Raw genomic sequence first — 18,673 nt, forward strand, 5'->3', positions numbered from 1 at the left:
CGTGGGCCATCCTTCAGCTGTTACCGTGGTAGGATTATTTCCTTATTTTTTTTTTTGGAACGTAGGCAAAATGGACCCAGAAGCGGAACAGAGCGAGGTGAGATCCGAACGCAGATAGTCACCAGCGGCAACAGCAGCTAAGCGTCGAGTCTGGAGCTACCTGTTGCCTCCCTAAAACGTAGAAGTGGATGCTAGCTTCAGCATTCCTCAATGAGGTGTAGATTTATTGTGTGAAAAGGGGATTGAGGAGGCTTATCTACAAACTTAATTGGATTAGAAGGCTTTATATGGCAGAGCGCTCTCATGTACTGTTACAAACCCGGAGCGTTTATATAAGAACAGGCATTGCTCATCAGTCCAGATCTACTCTCAGACTAAGCCATGTGCAAAGTGAACATGATGAAACGTGTTTTTTTTTTTTTTTTTTTTTTTTGAACATAATCCTGTTGGCAGCGTTTTAATGAGCAAATATGTTTTCTAGTGGAGCTGGTGAGAAACTTCCTGATTGATATTCACTCTTCTTCATTTGGATGTTTGCTGCGTGGTCTGATGCATCGCTCTGCCCCATACTGTCCCTCATTTGTTTTTGGAAAACTCTGTTTTTGAGGCGTATAGATTGCCAGTTTATACGATCCACGTTCAGGATGCCAGTGTCTTCCATCTATGTAAGACTTCACATTTTGAATTATGTAAACTATATATAGGGAATTATCACTTTGTTCACCACTAAAATACAATCATTCCTGAGGTGGAATGCAGCACTAGTTAAACAACTCACAATAAAGTACCAGGTTTCTAGACATTGCTTATATTTGGAATATTTCTTACTCCCCTCTGATTTTAGGGCTCGCATATCAAATAATGACACCATAAAATGTGTGTGCCTTTGAATGCTAAATAAATAAAAATGCCCACATGTGGTATAAATAATAACAGGTGGGACAAAATATTTTTACTTTATGACCACGCACACGTATGACAGCTTCATGCCTTTCTTTCCTCTATCCCGCTGGTACTATTTCAGTTATTTTAATTCGTTCACAATAGCTTTATCCATAGGTAGCTGCTTACATAAGAGATTCTCCTACGTGCGACTCAGTGCAGCCTTGACTTTGATCTTCCTTTCAGAACTGTTCATACGAAAACGTAGGTAAAATATATTCAGCTTGGACTTGGGCTCTCAAGTCCCATTGTCTTAAGGTTCTTTTAGTACTATTTTATTGTTTCGCTTTCATTGAAAGGTGGGCCCCTAAGTGGGTAAATAATTTCAGAAAATGGGGCTTCGGTTTCTAGGTCACTTAGGCGTTTTCTAAGTAAAAGAATGTATTCCCCAAGGTTTGTCATGACTTTCTTACAATTACCTCTACTCAGTAAGAAGCAGTGGGTCTCTTAGGTTTTTCTCCCTTTCTTAAACTTGAATTATTTCTCTCTCCTGTAGTAGATGTCTTGCAATATGTTTTCCCTGCAGTGAAGAAGTACATAACTGAAGATGTAGCACCGCTAATGAAGCAGCAGCAGGCAACCCAAGAGCTGTAGTGCCGAGATCCCGAGGCCGTCTGTGTGCGTTTTAGAGTGTCTGTTCACTAAAACTCAAGCTTGGTGGAAGCAGTGCCAAAAAGCTTCCTACCTGCTGACCTCTGCTTGGACCATCTTCTGCAGGCTGCAAGGATCCGCTTGCTGGTGGTGTTAAGGAAGGGGGAAAAAATCCGATTGCTTTAGATCGTAGGGAAGGTTGCGCCGTATCGCTCTGGCGTGGCGTTGGACGGTGGTGTGCTCTCGCCTTGCTGACTGTCCTCACTCTGGATTCCTGCTTGGGCTATTGCCTCGCTCACCTCCGAGTGCAGCCAAAGAAGCAGGAGGTGATGGCTGCGTTGGGAGTTAAGAGCGTGGGCTTGTCTGACCTCAGCAAAGAGTTTGTCCAGTTTCAGAGGAGATCCTAGAGCAACCAGTTGATGATAAACTGCTCTAGACCTGCCTGCCGCTTGGGCCTTGCTGCTCATCGTGGTGTTGAGGTTGGATACTGTGTTTAACGGGGCTGGCTCTTCAGTAGTGTACAAGGTGCTGCTAAAGGATCCCTCTGTGTTACCTGTTGGGGTCTTGCAGTTTGGTCTCCTCTTGTGTCTTAGTGTAAACGCCTTGAGGACATCCTGCAAAGCTGCCCGCCTACCCAGAAACTGTGGGAGGGGAAGCGCAATTTTGGCATATGAGTAATTGGGTTATGACTTAGAGATGGTCTTTCTCCATCTTCTTGCCTGGGGAAATTGCTGACTTGCTAGTTTAGGTTGGATTTTGTTTCGTGTGCATCAAAGGCTCCCAGACCCTTTGGACAGATGCCTTTTCATATTAGAAATCCGATACTTGGCACCTAAGTAGACAAACCTTGCCCATGTCAAAGCATGTTTTGCCAAGCTGCAGCTGCGTTGGTTATATTCAGCGAGGATTAGTTAAGAGTAAGTATTTGAAGAGCAGCAGCTACTTATCTCTGGGGAATTTGACTCTGAAGGAGGAGCAGGAGGACGTGTGCTGTCAGTGAGGTGAAACCTCACCTCCTCACACCTTGAAAACACCAAACCTGAGAAGCGCACGCGAGGCATCTGCACCCTGGCGTACCTCAGCTAGACGTCAGGGAGCAGAGGGACGTGCTGAAGGTGGTTCCGCATCGTTGGAGCTTCTTACGGTCTCGCTTGCTTTTTCATCACGGTGTCCTACGTCTTTCCACAACGCTCCAGTCGGTTCTGTATTAGATTGAAAGCATGATCCTTGCCTCTGGGCAGCCCTGTGGCTCAGCCAGGGCCCAGTCGTGCCAAAATGACATGAAATTTTCTCTAACACCTAGCTCTGAAGTCGGAGGCCAGGCCAGATCTGATCTGGAGGCTGGCCAGTGCGAGGAGGCTCTTGGACAATCGAGCTTCTATAATGGTTTTTATCCTGCCAGACCCTAATGTGAAGGCAGCGTTAACAAATTGCACTTTTTGTTATGGTAACAGTAAATTTGTTGCTGTTTGCAAGAGGGGTATAAACAGTGTAAGTTGTTTAGCTGGGAGCACTGGTGGAAGCTCTGCTGGGAAAAGCGGTTGAGCTGCCCGGAGCTTTTTCTGCCGAGGGGAATTTGTTGATCTAACTGCAGGGGAGAAGCTTTTCTGGTCTAGACTAAGCTGCTCATGGCTGATGTGCTGGTTTGGGGCCCATGTTACTCCTTTTGCTGGAGTTTGTTTTACGTTTGACAGAGCGCTGACAATGCCTGCCCGTCCCGTCGCTCGCGCGTCGAGAGGAGGAGGGCGACTCCGGTTCGGGGCTGTCGCTTCACGTGAGGTTTGAGGCTTTTTTTTTTTTTTTTTTTTTTTTTTTCAGAGCACATGGAAATACTCAGTTGATAACTGGGGCTGTTAACTTGCCCCTTTGAACTGAGCGTTGCTTGTTCTAAAGTAGTTTTCCGGCCAAATTTTATGCCTGATGGAGAAGGTGGTTGTTCTGATAGCGATGACGGCAGCTTGCAGGGGTGGTGGAGCTCCGAGGCTCTGTTACGGCTCTTGCAAGCGAGAAGTGAGGGCGTAGGGCATCTTTGAGACTCCCTGCGGGCTCGGGGATCCTTTTTGTGGATGGGAGCTCCTCTGCAATCTTGAGGAGCGTCTGGTGGCCGAGAGGGGCTTTCAGAGCAGCGCTGAACACCCAGAAGGGCACAGTCGGATGGTAAGTAGTTGGACTTTGCTTTCACCCCGCGCTCGTAATGACTTGTTAAATACCGTATGTCTGTTAGAGATTTACCTCAAGCAACTTCCTTGCCAATATTCCAGTTTATACAGTTGGGTTTGCTTTATCAAGCTTATAAAGTATCAGGGTGTTACGCCTCTAAAGCAGATTTTATGGCGTTGGCTTTGGGAGTTCTTTCCCAGATGACAATTTTAAGCTTTCTTCTAGCTTTTTTTGTTACAAAGCAAACATTTTCCCTCCTGCCCTCATACCCCAGAATAACTGTGAAGTCAAAGCCTAGCGCTAACAGCAGCCTGCTCACTTACTCTGAGCTTGGTGGTGGCCTCTCTTCGTAAAACTTTAAAGCTTTCAGGATGTCTCTCCGTGTATAATACTTGGCGATGAAGGGGTAGATGTGCAAAGAGATCTGGGCACCAAAATATGCAGAACAAGCTGTTTTGTAAAGTCCCTGCTGGCACCTAATTTAGCCGTTCACCGATGGAAATTAGGTGCCAAGTAGAATTTAGAAAGCACCTAAAAGCAGGTTGGGCTCTTAACTGTGTCTCTCCTCCAGAGCTAACCTCGAGACTAGGAAGCCTAAATGTGCACGTGGCCTTTTTTTGAAGGAAGAACTTGACTTATTAATTTTTATCCTCCTTATGATGGATTATGACATGCTGGCGCATCACCACGGTGTTGCATGTTAACCCAGGGTAGCGTGGGAGATGCCGAGCGTTACAAGAAGGACTGGGTGCCGCTCCGTGAGCTTTTTTTGGGTGCAGGCACCTATTGCTGCTGCCTCGGTGACCCTGTTGATCGCAACACGTTCGGAGCGCAGCGTGCTGAATATTCATTTTGATGGTCAGGAAACTCGAGGCTGAGAGCTGTTAATGACTGCCCTTAGAAAAATAATAAAGCGCCTTTCCTGGAACAGTCTCAAAGCAACATGTTTCCTTCCTCGCATTTTAGTGGGAAATCTATTACTATTTTTGAAGGCTTGGGGAAGTGCCTTATACTTCCTTCTTTTTTGGATAGCGGAGAAGAAATGGCTGTTGTAGCCTGTCTTTCCCTCAAAAAGCAGTTTGGTGGTTTTTGATTATAACAAACCTTCTCTCTTCCAGCTCCAGCTCCCAGTGGCAATTACGGATTCTGTATCCAGACTGCTGTGTTCTTGTATATTCTTCTGCAGCGAGGTGTACGCTACGGCACACAGATTCAGTGCAGCCATCTATAATAATCTAGTTTATTGTGGTTTTATCTCTTCTTCCCAATAGCAGCGTACTGCCTGTCCTTGGGGCTTGGTCTAGTGCCTTGAGCATCGTTCGTGTTTGAATAGGCTTGTTTGTATCGTGGCTCTGGTTGTTAATGCTCTTGGCATGGCTCCCAGGTCTCAACAAAGTTACCCAAATTGATCTGGGATGGCCTCGCGACTCATTAGTCTGGGAGAATTAATCCCACGTAGCTCAGTCTCATAAAAAAAAAAAAAAGAAAAAGAAAGAAAGAAAAAGAAGAAGAAAAAAAAAAGTTAACTCCTAGCTCTGTCTTGCCTCTCACATTCAAGTGATGTGCCAAAAGTGGAAAAATAGCGAGGAGCTCAGCGACTCGAGCGAGGAGAACAGGCTTTCTAGGCTTCACCCGCCGTGGGCGTTGTAGTAGCCGGGATGGACATCAGCGTAATCTCGGATCACGAAGCCTTTTGTTGGAAGTTTATTTTGCTTTTCCCTTTATGTCAGGATTATTGTAAGAACAGTTTGATTCAGTGCTGCCTCTGCTGCTGCTACCAGCTAAATACTGTAATATCGTATAAATGCCGTGGCCCTCCCCTGGTCTTCCACCCTTCTGGAACAGTGTTTACCCGACTTAAATGCCCGGGACAACTGCAAGCAGGTTTTCTGCGTTGCCTGTTGGTGGAAAGACATCTTGACTTTACCTTGTTTTCCATCTGTTCCGAAACTGCACCTTTGCTCTGACTTGTTCCTGCACGTCTGCGGCTGATGTCCAGGATGGGTTTCAGCTCTGACTGTGAAGGGTGCTTTCTCGTTTTGGAGAGTAAAACAGTTACAGTGTCTGTACCAGTGCACGTCCTGCAGGAATACAGGACGGAGCGGTTGTACTCTGTGGGTTTTCTCAGGGTGCTCTCCTCTGCTCACCGCCAGCACCGATTTGCGTGTCTGGCAGCACCTCCTTGGCCATACCCCTTGTCCTGTTATTTTACCTTTGATTTAGGTTGACTAATTTCATATCCACGCTTGCTTTTCTCTCTGAAGGGTCTCCATGTTTCTGTAAACTGCACGTGTACGCTGGTGGAACGAGGCTGTTTCGGGAGAAGAGCAGCTCTGTGCAGAACGTACGCACAATCGGCATATAGAAAAAGCCCAGTAGGTTGCTGCCTGCGAAGAGCCTACAGAGCTGGGCAGTCTGTGCTCTCTTCTTCCTGCCCTGGGCATGGTGAAGAGCTCTGCCAGCCCAGCTCCGGCACGCTCTAGTCCGAAAGCCCTTGGCGAGAGCCGTGGTGGACGCTGGCTGCCACAGATACCACGATGCCGACTCTCCCTTTTCGCAGCGCTCAAGGAATTGGTTGTTCTCTTGGTAGGCTGCAAATCTGAAGGGTGAGAGACTGCAACGGGAGACTGAAACCTTTTACTGGGATCTGGAAAAATAGCCGTAGATAAGCTCGTGCACAGGCAGAACAGAGAGCGAGGGAGACTTGATCATATCTAATGCGTTTTGCAGCTTTTTCTTTGCTGGAGTCTTCCTAGAGGAGAGAATCTTAGCAGAGAGAGCCTGCTGTCAGCAGAGCATGCAGTTTGCTTTTGTTTTCTGTTCTAGCTTCAGCTTATTTTTAGGAGGTGGCTTTGCAACGTTCTGGTTTTTGTTTCATAGTTGGTGCAACCTCTAGCATTAATTTTGTGGTCAAATTAATGCAAAGTTTATCCTTACGATTTATGGAAATAAACCGTAAGTGTGCTTGTACTGGTACACCAGTAAGCGCAGCCACGCCGGAGAGAGGAACTGTGCTGAGGAACTACGCTGGCACACTCGAAGCAGAACAATATTTCGCGTACACCCAAACATTTGTTGGACTCCGAAGTACTTCAGTTTGTCTTGCAAGACACAGATGCAAGAGCCTTGGGCACCGAGCGTTCTCGTCATAACAGTAGTCACGTGCAAGTACAATAGAGCCTTATTTTTGGAGCGTTTTTCATATGAACTCTGTCCCCCAACATTCAGCAGAGTTAATGACTGGGGAGTTTATTCTATCTTCGCATTGAGGTTTAAGGAAGAAGGGGTTTTTTGATAGGGATTTGAGGTGATCCAGAGAAAGCTTTCCAGTTGGCTGGGAGCTTTGGACGTTCCAGTGCTGGGTGCAGGAGATGTCGGGCCGTCTTTGGAGGCAGCTGGACGCCACGCGGCAGAGGGTGAAAGAACCAGCGGCTTCCTCGGAGGGGAAGAAGGGCTGTCGTCTTCTCCAGCGGCGTGGTTGCTTGTGACTTGCGCAAGCCAGAAGAGGCATGGCTCAGATTTACAAATCTTGGCTTGAGACTTTTGTTTTCAGACCTCAACGGCTTGACAAGAATTCAGCTGGAACAGGTCTGTAAAAGCGTTAGGAACAAAAAATAACAACCCCGCGTGCCTTATAGCTGGACCCTGACCCAGATTGGGGCCTTAATACATGCTTACCGCTGGGATGTGGAATATCTTTAGGAACTTTCAGTTGTGAAAGTGGCTGCGGGTAACAACACCAAAAACGATCAATAGTCGGACCACGGCCCTTTAGTGGCATCGGGCTGATGCTGCTAGTGAAAAACACGATGTGTTCTGCAGCTTCAGGCATGCTTTGGAAACTCTCGTCCTCTGTAAAGTCGAGATAATGAATTTAAAGCATATAGAGCATCTTGGGTGCAAGGATCCATAAATGCAAAATGCAGTTTTGAAAAACTGCATCATGCTTCTTTTCCCTTTGGAAACAGTTTGGGAAAAGAGACATTTTTAAAATGGATTCCATGAGGTGCCAACATGCATCCTAGGGGAAAGCCTTTTCAGGAAGGCTGGTCTTTCATTGCTGTTGTTGATGCATGTAATACATCTAATCCCTTTTAAGGGAGTTAAAACATTAGGTGTCCGTCTAGACTAGGATAATGGGTTTAGTTTTTTTCTTAATGAGTGAGTTAACATGCTTTGGGACTATTACAGTTTATGGACTGATATACCAGGGGAAAAGTAGCATATGGGCTGGCTTTAATATCTGCAGAAAGAATTAAACTTTTAAATAAGTGGAAATGTTGATTATTGAAGTAAGCAAAACCAGCATCTCCCCAGATGAGTTTCCCAGTCAAGTCCTCCTTCATAGACAGGACCCGACGGGCAGCTCAGTCTGTTGTGTAACTGGAGCTGCGAGAGGAAGGAAAGGTTTCAGCTTTCATCGGATAGCTGCAGCCTTTTCCCCTCCAGTTCTTGCAGTTAAGAAGAGCCAATTTAAATATGCAAAATGCAGCTCTTTTTTTTTTTTTTTTTTTTTTTTAATTAAAGAGGACATCATCTTGTCTGTATGTGAACCCTGGCATTGCTTTTAACCTCTGTAGGACTTCACACCTAGATCTTGGTGCGCTGTTGAATTTAAAATTGCACCTTTTGTTTGCATTTAATATACCTGCCTGCTAAAGCAGCTGTGCGGGGAGGCGGTTTGGGACTGGGATGACTAACGCGTACGCGTGCATGGGTGCTGCTGGGGGAAATGGGGCGACTGAGAAATGTGGTGGTAACAGCGGGGAAAGACAGAATTTTCCTCTTGGACCGGGGCAAGCTGTGAGCAAAAGAGGGAGGGCCTGCGCTGGGGAAAACAAGCTTTCACGGCTGAGACTCTCCAGCAGAAGGTCCTAAACCCCCTTCCTGCTTTGCATCCCAGAAACTCACTGGTGCTCTCTTGCTTCCTGGCAGCCTTTGCGGGGAAGCGGGCGCGTGGTCTCCTATGAGCAGGCTCGTAAGGGAGAGTAGTAGCAAAGCAACGTCCGAAGCACCTGTTTGGGAAGTATGCGGGGCTCTGCGTTCCCGAAATGCTTGGTCTTTATCTCTCCCTCAAATTGCTTTGTCGTCACAAAATTGGCCAAGGCTTGTTTTAACTGTGGCCTCGCGCAGCTCTTTGAGAAGACCCTTCTCCCCCCCTTGCCGTCGTGTAGGAGGTGAAGCACTGAGAGCCCCTTCTTGTGGGTTTCAACTTTGAGGGTACAAAGCACTTGAAGTAATGAGTAATTTCATCTTCGTTCAGGCTATATCAACGCCTGTAGCTTTTCTAATGTCAATTTTAGGGGCAAATTACCTTCTTCCTCATAGCTGAGAGCAAGTTCTGGTACCCAGCTTCAGCCTGTGATAGTTTTTTCATTTATGAGCCTCTGTGGTTCTGAAGGGTTTCTGTATGGTTTGAGTTCTGCAGGCACTAATTTGATATTTTGATTTGTTCAGGGGTTTTCTTTTTTAATTCTCTTGACTCTTCACCAGGGAATTCTTCCAGCAAATTTCAGGTGGGTCTGCTGACCGAATTATTTATTAAGCAATCTGCAGCGTGCTGGGTGTATTGCACAGAAAATTAATGCGGTGTCTGCGCCACCGTGCTCACGCTCTCGACTCAGATCTTCCAAAGCCTCAAAATAGAGTAGATTGAGTGTGATGAAGAGAGAATTAGTGACAATAATCATCTCCAAAACAATGGCATGAACTTAATAGAAGCCCTCTGCTATCAGTAAGGCCTCCGGCTGCCCAAAACACTCTTCATGTTAATGGACACTTAACGCATGCTGCCTCGTAGTGCACAGCAAAATACTTAACTTGACTAAGCATCAACTGTGACTTGATTGCTTTTCGCTTTGGCAGTGTGGACCAGGCCTCCCAGCTAAGGATCTGAGTTAACAGAAGGCTTTGCGAAGGCTCCTTGCGAAGTCAGAACTTTAAATGTCTTCGTGCCCGGGGAATATCGTTGATGTAGCAGTCGGACGAGCAGAGCTCGTGGGCTATCTGGGTGCATGATCCCCGCAGGATTCGTTTTCTATAGCCGCAAAGCAATCGGAAGCGGGTTGCCCGTGGTTATAGCACGAGGCAGCGACGGAGCTGGGAGCGGGACCGGGGTGAACGGTGCGCGGCGGCCGGACCTCGCTTTATGCGCAGGTGAGCCCTTCGTGTCTCCGTTGCTACCCCAACGCGCGTCTCTTGCGCTGGCCTGGCGTCAGCCCGGCACCCTGGCACTCAGTGAGCCACGTTGGGTAATGTTTCTCGTTTGTCTGTACGCCAGAAGTAGGAAAAGGCAGTGTTCCCTATAAACGGAGAACTAGATTAACTTCAGGAAAAAATCAGCAGTGCTCTATCGGCAGTGACACCCTTGGAGAAGCAGCAGCGCAGGAGAAACGGCGAGGTGGGGCCGCTGCCCTGACTCCACGTGTCCGGCTTCGCAAGCGTCCTGTGTCGCCGCAGCCGCTTTGGTGTGCAGGCAGAAGTAGATATTGGAAGTAGGGACGAGATCCTCCGCGGAGGACCTCCGCAGTGGCTTGGGGAGCGAAGCTCGCGTTCGTTTTTCTATGTGCTGTACGTGCTCCGGAGGAGCTGCCGCTTTTGAGAGCGCTGCTACGTGCCAGCTAGTCTTCAGAAATTTGTCTCCTTAAATAACCTGCGTACGGTCCAAGGGGTGCCCGGCTGTTGGCACAACACACGCTCTGCACCACTGCGGAGCGTGGCTTTGGGTCTGCGTCTTTTGCAGACATCCTGTAGGTTATTTGCATGCAAATACAGTATCAATTAATAAGGGAAGAGGGAGAGAAAAAACACATACAGACTTGAGGAGCACAGTTTATTTTGATTGAAAATGTCTTTTCAGGTTTCCGTGAGGCGGCAGCTGCTTGTCAGGTCTGTGCTGACAGAACTTTGAAGCACGCTTTGGTAATCTGTCTGCATTTCTTCGCTTCCCCTTGCTGTTTCCAACATGCTAAAAATCATCAAAACAGTGAAATACTGTCCCACGGCTGCAGGAAGAGGAATGAGAATGTGTTCCCAGTATCCAATCATCTGCTTATTCTGCCTGTTCTTAAGAATAGAATTTATTGAAGCAATTTATCCTGACTAAATGTGGTATAAATCTGAGCACATGTATGTACATACTGGTCATATTCTGTAGTGAACGAGCAGCTAAATCTTTCCTTTAAGAATGAGTGAATCCTCCTGACGCTCTTGCAAGACCAAGTAAACTGAGGTCTTTCCAGTGTGTTGCTCCCGAATTTTTTAACAGAGCTGCTTGTTATGCTATCAAAGTAGCTGGCAGACAGCCTGAAATGCCGTTGGCTTTCTGTTTTGTTTTTCCTGCTCTCCGTTTCAGTTAGTGTTGTCAAAGCCTCGGGAGTGACAGCTGAACCATTTCTTTAATTTCTCAAATAGCTTTTATATGCATGGGAAGCATCAGCATGAGGGGGAGAGAGAGAGAGAGAGAGACCCCGAAGTTTTCATATTGGTGAAGACAACAGGCTGCTTAAGTGACAGTGGTAAGGACAGATCTTTGACCTGTGTAAATTAAAAGATACATAGGGGTGGCCGCTCTGTGAAATACAGCGGTCTTCCCTCAATAATAATTATGTGTTTAAGATTTATTTGTTGATGAAATAGATGCACTGCCAACCTCATACCCCACACGCATCCGAGTTTAAACACACTAGCGTGATTTTAACCATCTTCAGACGCTTCCAGCGCCACGGCTGACTTTGGCAGCAAGAGGCATTGCAGCCGTCCTTTAAAGTTGTGCAACTTTGCTTGCTGTCCCGGTGTGATGGCTCTTAACTTAGAGCTACTTAAGCACTGAAGCAATTCCTGACCGTGGATGCTGGACTGGCCGTTCGAACGTTAACCTGTAAACTGCTACGAGTGTAAAGAGGAGGCAGGGACGGACGGGCACACAGTAAGACTAAGCACAGCCCAACAGTTGGGAGGGGAAAAAAAAAAAAGAAAAATCCAGGTTGCCCGAGGTAGCAGATTTTAGACCTTTATTTGCTCTGTGTCCTGGTACCGTGATCTTGCCAGTCGTGATGGTATAAATGACTCCCACAGTCGCTAAGTTGGCGCCTGCTGTGTTTTAATCCAATTTGTGTCCTCCTTTTGCTCTAGAAAGGGCAGTAATTGGGCTGTCCTCCGCCAGGAGCGGGCGATCAGGGATTAACCCCCCTCTCTTGACCCCCTCAGAGTTGTAGGTTTTTGTGCAGCTGCCTGGAAGGTTTCGGTGCCATGTTTCGTCTCGGAAGAGAGGATCAGTTGGTTGTGGATGGATGGAGGTGAGATCTCCGTTTGTTTAGCAGGTGGAAGCCGTGGTAGATTAGCCTGGGAAGAACTCGCTCAATCTTCTGATTTCCGAGGCTCGCGGTTAAGGGCTCCAGCTGGGAGCGTAGAAGGATGTCTCCGACCGTCCTGATTTTAATACGTGCTCGTTCAGACCCATCTTGCTGCCATCCTGCCTCCGTCACCTCAAGGCCGCTCTTCGCCGGGGTTTAATCTTCCAATACTGAGCTTCCGTCGTCTCCTCTTGTCTCGCCATCCTTTAGCGCCGCGAGGCCCGTTGCGTTTCTCCGGGTTTTCCCGGGGGGCCGCTGGGGTGGCTGGATGTTCCCGGCCGCCTTTCTTGCTTTTATTCCCGTGCCGGGGACGTTCCGGCTGCTCGCCCCTTACGTTTGCGAGGGGGCTGTTTAGCCTTTGCGACCTGGCGTAGCAAAATATGCTTTTTGGGGATTAAGAAATAATTGATTTTCCTGCTTTTTTTCTTTTCTTGCATAAAAGCAAAGGAGGCTCGTTTGCCTTCGCGCCGCGCTGCAAAGTTGCATTCTTCGAGCGCTTTCTCATCTCGCTCCTAAAAATAACAAGTCTCTCCACCCTCTCACCGCTGCTCTGTGCGGGCGCGTTAACAGTTCGAAATGCAGAACGCTAACTAAAAGAGCCTGTGTCTTCGCGAGCGCGTTTTGGCCCCGTCGCGGTTTCGTTCTGGCTCTCGGCTGCAGCGAGCTGGCATGCGCCGCTGCAGCCGAGAGCCGAGCTCGGAGGAAGAGATGCTGGATGCAACACGAGCAGCCGGAACATGTTCGCACAGTAAACCCCCTGAAGAGACGGCGTTTGCTTTATTATAGCTTTTTAAAATCCTGCTATAAAAATATCAGTGGGTGGAGGGAGCCATTATTTCTTGAATTTGAGGTGGTGGGTGTTACTTTATTTACTCTTATTTTTTATTAATAAGAATAGCTTCACTTGTAGCATAATAGGACTGAGTGTTTTGTTATCCTTGGCTATAATCTGTGATAAACTACCCCTGCCATCAGCCTTGTAGTTTACCCACTAGGGAGCCGGATTATTGCCTTGTAAAACGGAGCACCACTCCTATAATCCCTTAATTAATTAAATGACAAATTTTAGTTCTCTCCCATTGAAAATATAACTTGTACGTAGAGAAGACTTGGATTTATTTGATCGCTTCTTGCTTGCACTCTTTTTTTTTTTTTTTTTTTTTTTTTTTTTCCCCTCCTGTAGATTGTCACCGTCTTTGCTCGGGTATCTGCGCTCCCGACTGTAAATAGTAAGCGAGGGTAAACCGGGCTTTGCCCTTCCCCGCCGCTCTCCGTCTGCGGGTGACGGGGGGTTGGCAGGTTTTCGCAGCGCTGGGCCGATGAGCCCCGTCCCCCGTTTCGCAGATGGCGGAACGGCGACGCGGAGAGGAGAAAGTTGCTTGCCAGGGCCCTGCGGTGACTCGGTGGCGGGTCTGGGAGGGGAACCCGAGCGCGGTCGATCGCGCTCCTGCGCGCCGGACCGCGCCGGCTCGCTGGCCCGGTTCCCCGCGAGCCCTTCCAGCCGTGGCACGGCGCCTTCTCCTTGCACGTGAAAAATCAACGAGGACATCTGAAGTCTTATTTAAACTTGGGCTGGATGAATTTCTCATCCTTGGTCGTGATCTTAGGGCGCAAAGAGATCCTCCTTCGCTGTACGCGTAGCGTTGATTAATTACGTCCCTGCAAAGAGCTGCTGCTGCTCTGGATATTTTTATTTTATTTTATTTTTTAGCTTATTTAACAATTTCCTCTTCTCTCTTTTTTTTTTTCTCCTCAGCTTAGCTCAGCTGCGTGAAATATGGGAGACGACAGGCCGTTTGTGTGCAATGCCCCCGGCTGTGGACAGGTACGTTTACAGTATACTTTATTGTGAATGTGTCGTTGTGAATCAAAGTGGCTGTTTTATCACTGAGGCAAAGAGTTTAAAGCCGGTGTTTTACGTGATCACTGGAGGTAATCAGATCAGAGGATTTGCAGTGTGTAAATCCAGGTTATGAGCAAGCGCAGGCACTCCAAAGTAATGAAATGTGCCGTGCTTTGGGCCGTATTGTTATTCTGCTGGTGTTTTCCCCGTGATATCCACGCAGCCCGGAGAAAACACGCTGATCCTCCGTTAACGTTTTCTGATAACGTTGCTCATCTTCTTTCAAGGCTGTTTGACCGAAGGACAGACACCCGTTCTCTGTCGGGATGAGTTAGCCGCTCGAGCGTATTCTGCAAAGCAGCTGAGAATGTGACAGTTGACGGTTTGTGTTACGTGAACCCCAAACTGCCATAGTCTGTCTATTTTGGGCTTACAAAAAAAGACCCACTGCGAATTTTTTCCTCCGCGGGCTACGCGCTGGAGTTGGCTACGGCCTCGCGAAACTTCTCCTCGCTTTCCTAGGTGAAACGATCACCGCTTTGAACGCGCCGCGTCCCCTTTTCGGTTGTATGACCTTTGCGGTGGGCTTCCCTGCCCGGGAAAATACCTTTCCACTCCATTTTTCTCTTCTTCCCTCTGTTCTTTTTATTTATTTATTTTTGTAATTGAATTAGTGCTTTCCCAAAGCTGAACTTTACGTCCTTCCTGATGCTCGATGGCGCAGAGTCTTGGCAGCTTACACCCGATATTAATGGGAGCAGCGGGGCAGGGGGGAGGATCGTGCTTTTACTCTCGGGGTTATTTTAACGGCGGCTATTAGAAACTGGGACAGGAACACAGGCTTGTGTGGGAGTCCTGGGAGAACTAAGTCCGTCTGTTCTGCAATGTTTGAACCTCAAAACGCTAACGGGCCTCTGGCAGGGCAGGGAGGGGGAACTGCGGCTTTTAACTAGATATTAAGTGATCCACGCGCACTCTGTTTTCCTGGCTGCAACCGCTGGACGATGCGTTGCCAAACTGTTACGGCCGCGACGCGTTCGGGAGCTCTAACTGATCCCGGGGGGCTTCCCTGAGCCCTCCCACGCGCACACGTGCGATTCGTCAGTGTGTTTAATGTATTAATGCCTCTTGTGGGTCTCACGACTGAAATTAAAGATAATTTTGCATCCCCGGGGCACGTCCCCTGGGACCGCTTGCGAGTTCTGTGACGCGGTTATTCCTACGGCACAGCAATGGCTCAGAAATCTCATCGGCGAACTCTTGGGGACTGGGGCTCTCTTCAAAAATAGGCGGTTGTGACTTCTCAGCTTTTTGGTTGTTTTAGCCTTAGTTTCATCTGAAGGATTTTCTCTCTGCTTGGAGATGTTCTTTTCTTTTTCTCCCCCCCCACCCCCTTTTGGTAGGCTGCTTTTTATCTTGAACTTCTTTGCCTGTGAAATTGTGCAAGTCATTTATAAAATGTATTAGCTGTATTTGAGCACTTAATGATGTGAGGACTTCAATCATACAACCTTAAAATCGGATTCAAACAAGCAATTAAGGCAAACAACAATGTATTTAAATTTAATCTCCTACAATCTCCCACAAATGACATATAAAGGTGGTTGCTTCCTCCTTTCGCTGTTCCAGACTGCTGCTTATGGGTAATTCTGACAATTCTTCATGTTAATATTGAAATGTTAGAATCCGGGTAATTCATACCGGCATGATTCATTGTGATCTAACCTGACCTCGTGCACAGTTTCCTAGAACGTCCTTCAATACCTGCTTAAACCAGAGCATGCATTAAATAATGATGATCCAAGCTTGATTTAAAAGATTTCCAGTGATGGAAAATTCACCGCAGCCCTTGGTTAAGTTGTTCTAATGGTTAATTGCTCTCGCTAGTGAGGAAAAAAAAAACCTATGCCGTATTTCCAGTCTAAACCTGTTTGGCTGCAGCTTTTAAGCTCTGGATCTGGTTAGATTTTTGCCTTTAGACAGGGGATCCTCCCTACCGAATTTCAGTTGTCCGTAGGTGTATGGTCAAGTCACCCCTTAACGATCCCTCGCACTAATTAAATACGTGGAGCTCTGTGTCTTGCAGCAAGTCAGTCTCTTGGGGCGGGTGTTGGGGGGGAGGTTGTCTGTTATTTTCTGCATCAGCTTCATGTTGAAGGTGTTTAAGATCTCTTACAGATTCTGCTCGCCGCTACAATGCAGCAGTAGGACTGCGGAGGTGCAGTGGTAGCCGAGATCCATCCCGAACACCTGGGAAGGATCTTGGAGCATCACCTGAAAATAACGTTCAGTGAGCAGCGCTTTCTGGTGCAAACGGAGTAAAGCTGGACCGTTGCAATGAGCGGGACAGGGTAGCGCGGTTGGTAGCTTCCAGTCTGAAAAATAAATCCAAACTTGAAGTTGGAGGGGCTGAGCGCAGACCTTGATTTCTGAAGCACGTGCTGTGTTGTTTCCCGGCAGCTTGTGCTGCCTTTTGCCGCTTAATTCTAATTCCTCTCGTGTCCGGGGGATCATCCCATCAAAAATGGCTTATTTGTATGAGCTGACATTAAAGGGAAGCTTTAACAAGGCTCAGAGGTTTCTGCAATTCTCTGAATTCATCCCCTCACTCCCTGAAGACCAAGACCCTTGTCTTCAAGCCCAGGGGGCTGAAACAGGACTGTCAGATCCACCACAGAAACAAATTGACCTTCCTAAAGGTGCTGAGTGCTTAAAACCCCTGTGAGAGATAGCAGGATCCAGAGTTTTGAGCTTCTTGGAAGATAGTTTGATTTTTTTTTCAGCCTCGGGGCAGGCATGCCAGCCCAGGTGGTGGCATGTTATTGCTCAGAGCCTGAGAAGCTTTTTCCCAGCCTGAAGACAAGCTGGGTCGTGGCCAGCACTGGGAAGGAAGATTTCCTTGCAGGAATCAGCCTTTTTCTTCTGGTTCTTCAAGACCTTTGGCTGCGTTTTGCTTAGGAAGAAAGCCCTTTGACTGAGAGGCCCTTGGTCGCCGTGGTGGGGCCCTTTTGCTTCTTCGGTCATCAGGGTGAACTTGTCTTGCCTCTTGCAAATGCAGCCTTGAGCCATCTAGTAGCCTGAGAGGTCACGGGAGAAGGAGAAGGGGGAGCAGAGCCAAGCAAACTTGAACAGAGCCTGGAGACAATTACTGCAAAGCCAGGTGTGATTTATATATATGTGATACATATATTTTTTCTTTTAGACTAAAAGGAGGAATCTCTTGCTTCCCAATGTATCGTCTTTGAGCCTTTAGGTGGTTCTTTGTAGCTAACACCAGCCCCGTTCTTTTGTGCTTTATGGACTTTCCCTCTTTTTCCTTCACTGTTTCTGGGCACAGAAGTGCTGTAAAGCGAGTTTTTCAGGGAAGCGGAGGGGAACGCTCACCGAAAATAGACGAGGCAGATCTCGCTATACCCACTGTATAGGCCAAACCGGTGGGCTTTCGGCAGCTATGTAAACATGTTTTGGTTGCTAGGACTTTAACGGCTGTTATTTTTGGCCTGGGCCCGCGATCGCTTCCCAACAGCGCGTCTGCTGCGACACAGCTGACTTCCAAATGTGCCGCGCATACGGCTTTTAAAAAAAGCTGCTTCCCCAAGGTCATTTATCCGGTTGCTTCTGCAGGAGGACAGGTGACACTTTTTTTTTTTTTCTTCCCCCCCCCCCCCCACCCGGACCCCGCTTCCCTCCCCTCCCCGTCCCCGAGCCCTCTCTGCTGAGAGATGGAGGAGCTTTTCCTTCTCCGGCGGGAGCGGGTCCCGGCCGCGCGGAGGGACGCGGAGGCGTAGAGCGACGCCTCGAGTAAGGCTTTTATCGACTACGCTGAGCGAAGCTAATCCGAGGGCGGTGCGCCCTGCTAATCGGTCTTAAGATCTCCTAATCCCCTTTAAAGCGCGCTGAGCGATGCAACGCCACCTGAGCGCAGCCGAGCGGTAGCTGCAGACTCGAGCGTTGCCGTTAAAGCCGAGAGGTATTAACTAAGCCTGTCTAACAATACCGCTCTGAGTCATTAATACGAGGTAATTAAAACCTGGGGGCCATCTCCATCTCAGGCATCCAGAGCAAAGGTCTGGGCAAAAGGCAGAGGCTTCTGCTGCCCGATTCTTGGGGAAACTGCTCCAAGTCCGGGTCCGTTTCCGTATAAAACGGTGCATTAAGTACTCGGTATCGCTCGCGTCCCCCTCCGGAAGGCGAAGCCGGCGCCGCTGGGGAGGCACCGATTTGCACCTCCCTCCGCTCCCCTCCCAAAGGCTCTGAGAGCATCGGGCGCTTGAGGCTTTATGAAGCGTCGTAGCAGCCGAGCATCTTTTTATTAATAAAAAAAAACCCCAGCTTTGTCCTCTCCTACCGGAGGTGCCGTAAGGCTGAATATATTCCGCTGGGCGCAAGGCTTTACCTTGCCCCCACCTCCCCAGTCCACCCCATCACACTTCTTATGAGGTGACACAAATCATCGCTTGGGTCCTGATTCCGGCGCTACGGTTATACAGGCCATTTCCTCAAACAACCGCTCGCTTTTTAAACCCGCCCTTAATTTAACGATTTATTCCCCTTAAAGCCCGGCCGCCGGGGTGACGCTCGTGCAGGGTCCGAGACGCGCGAAGCCCAGAACTTTCACGCGGCCAGAAAATGATTTTTCTTCTTTGCGGTTTATTGTATCCTCTTATCTTGTCATATAATAGAAATAATGTTTATGGCATTGAGGCCTCAGCATCACTTGGCATTTAACCAACCTCAAAAGCAGTTTATTGCTTTGTATACTCTGCCGCCATGACCATTATCC

General features: G+C 48.0%; 1 protein-coding gene across 1 annotated transcript in view; it reads left to right on the forward strand.

Annotated features, from left to right (window-relative positions):
* The window catches only part of LOC134152137 (cyclic AMP-dependent transcription factor ATF-7), a 54,562-nt gene that overhangs the window by 6,286 nt on the left and 29,603 nt on the right, over nucleotides 1–18,673 (forward strand). The window contains exon 2 of the mRNA XM_062597264.1: nucleotides 13,804–13,872. Within this exon, the coding sequence (XP_062453248.1) occupies nucleotides 13,825–13,872 (48 nt within the window). The 5' untranslated portion in view covers nucleotides 13,804–13,824. The remainder of the gene's footprint in view (nucleotides 1–13,803; nucleotides 13,873–18,673) is intronic.

This window comes from Rhea pennata, chromosome 29, assembly GCF_028389875.1.
Source record: "Rhea pennata isolate bPtePen1 chromosome 29, bPtePen1.pri, whole genome shotgun sequence".
NCBI classification, from domain to species: Eukaryota; Metazoa; Chordata; class Aves; order Rheiformes; family Rheidae; genus Rhea; species Rhea pennata.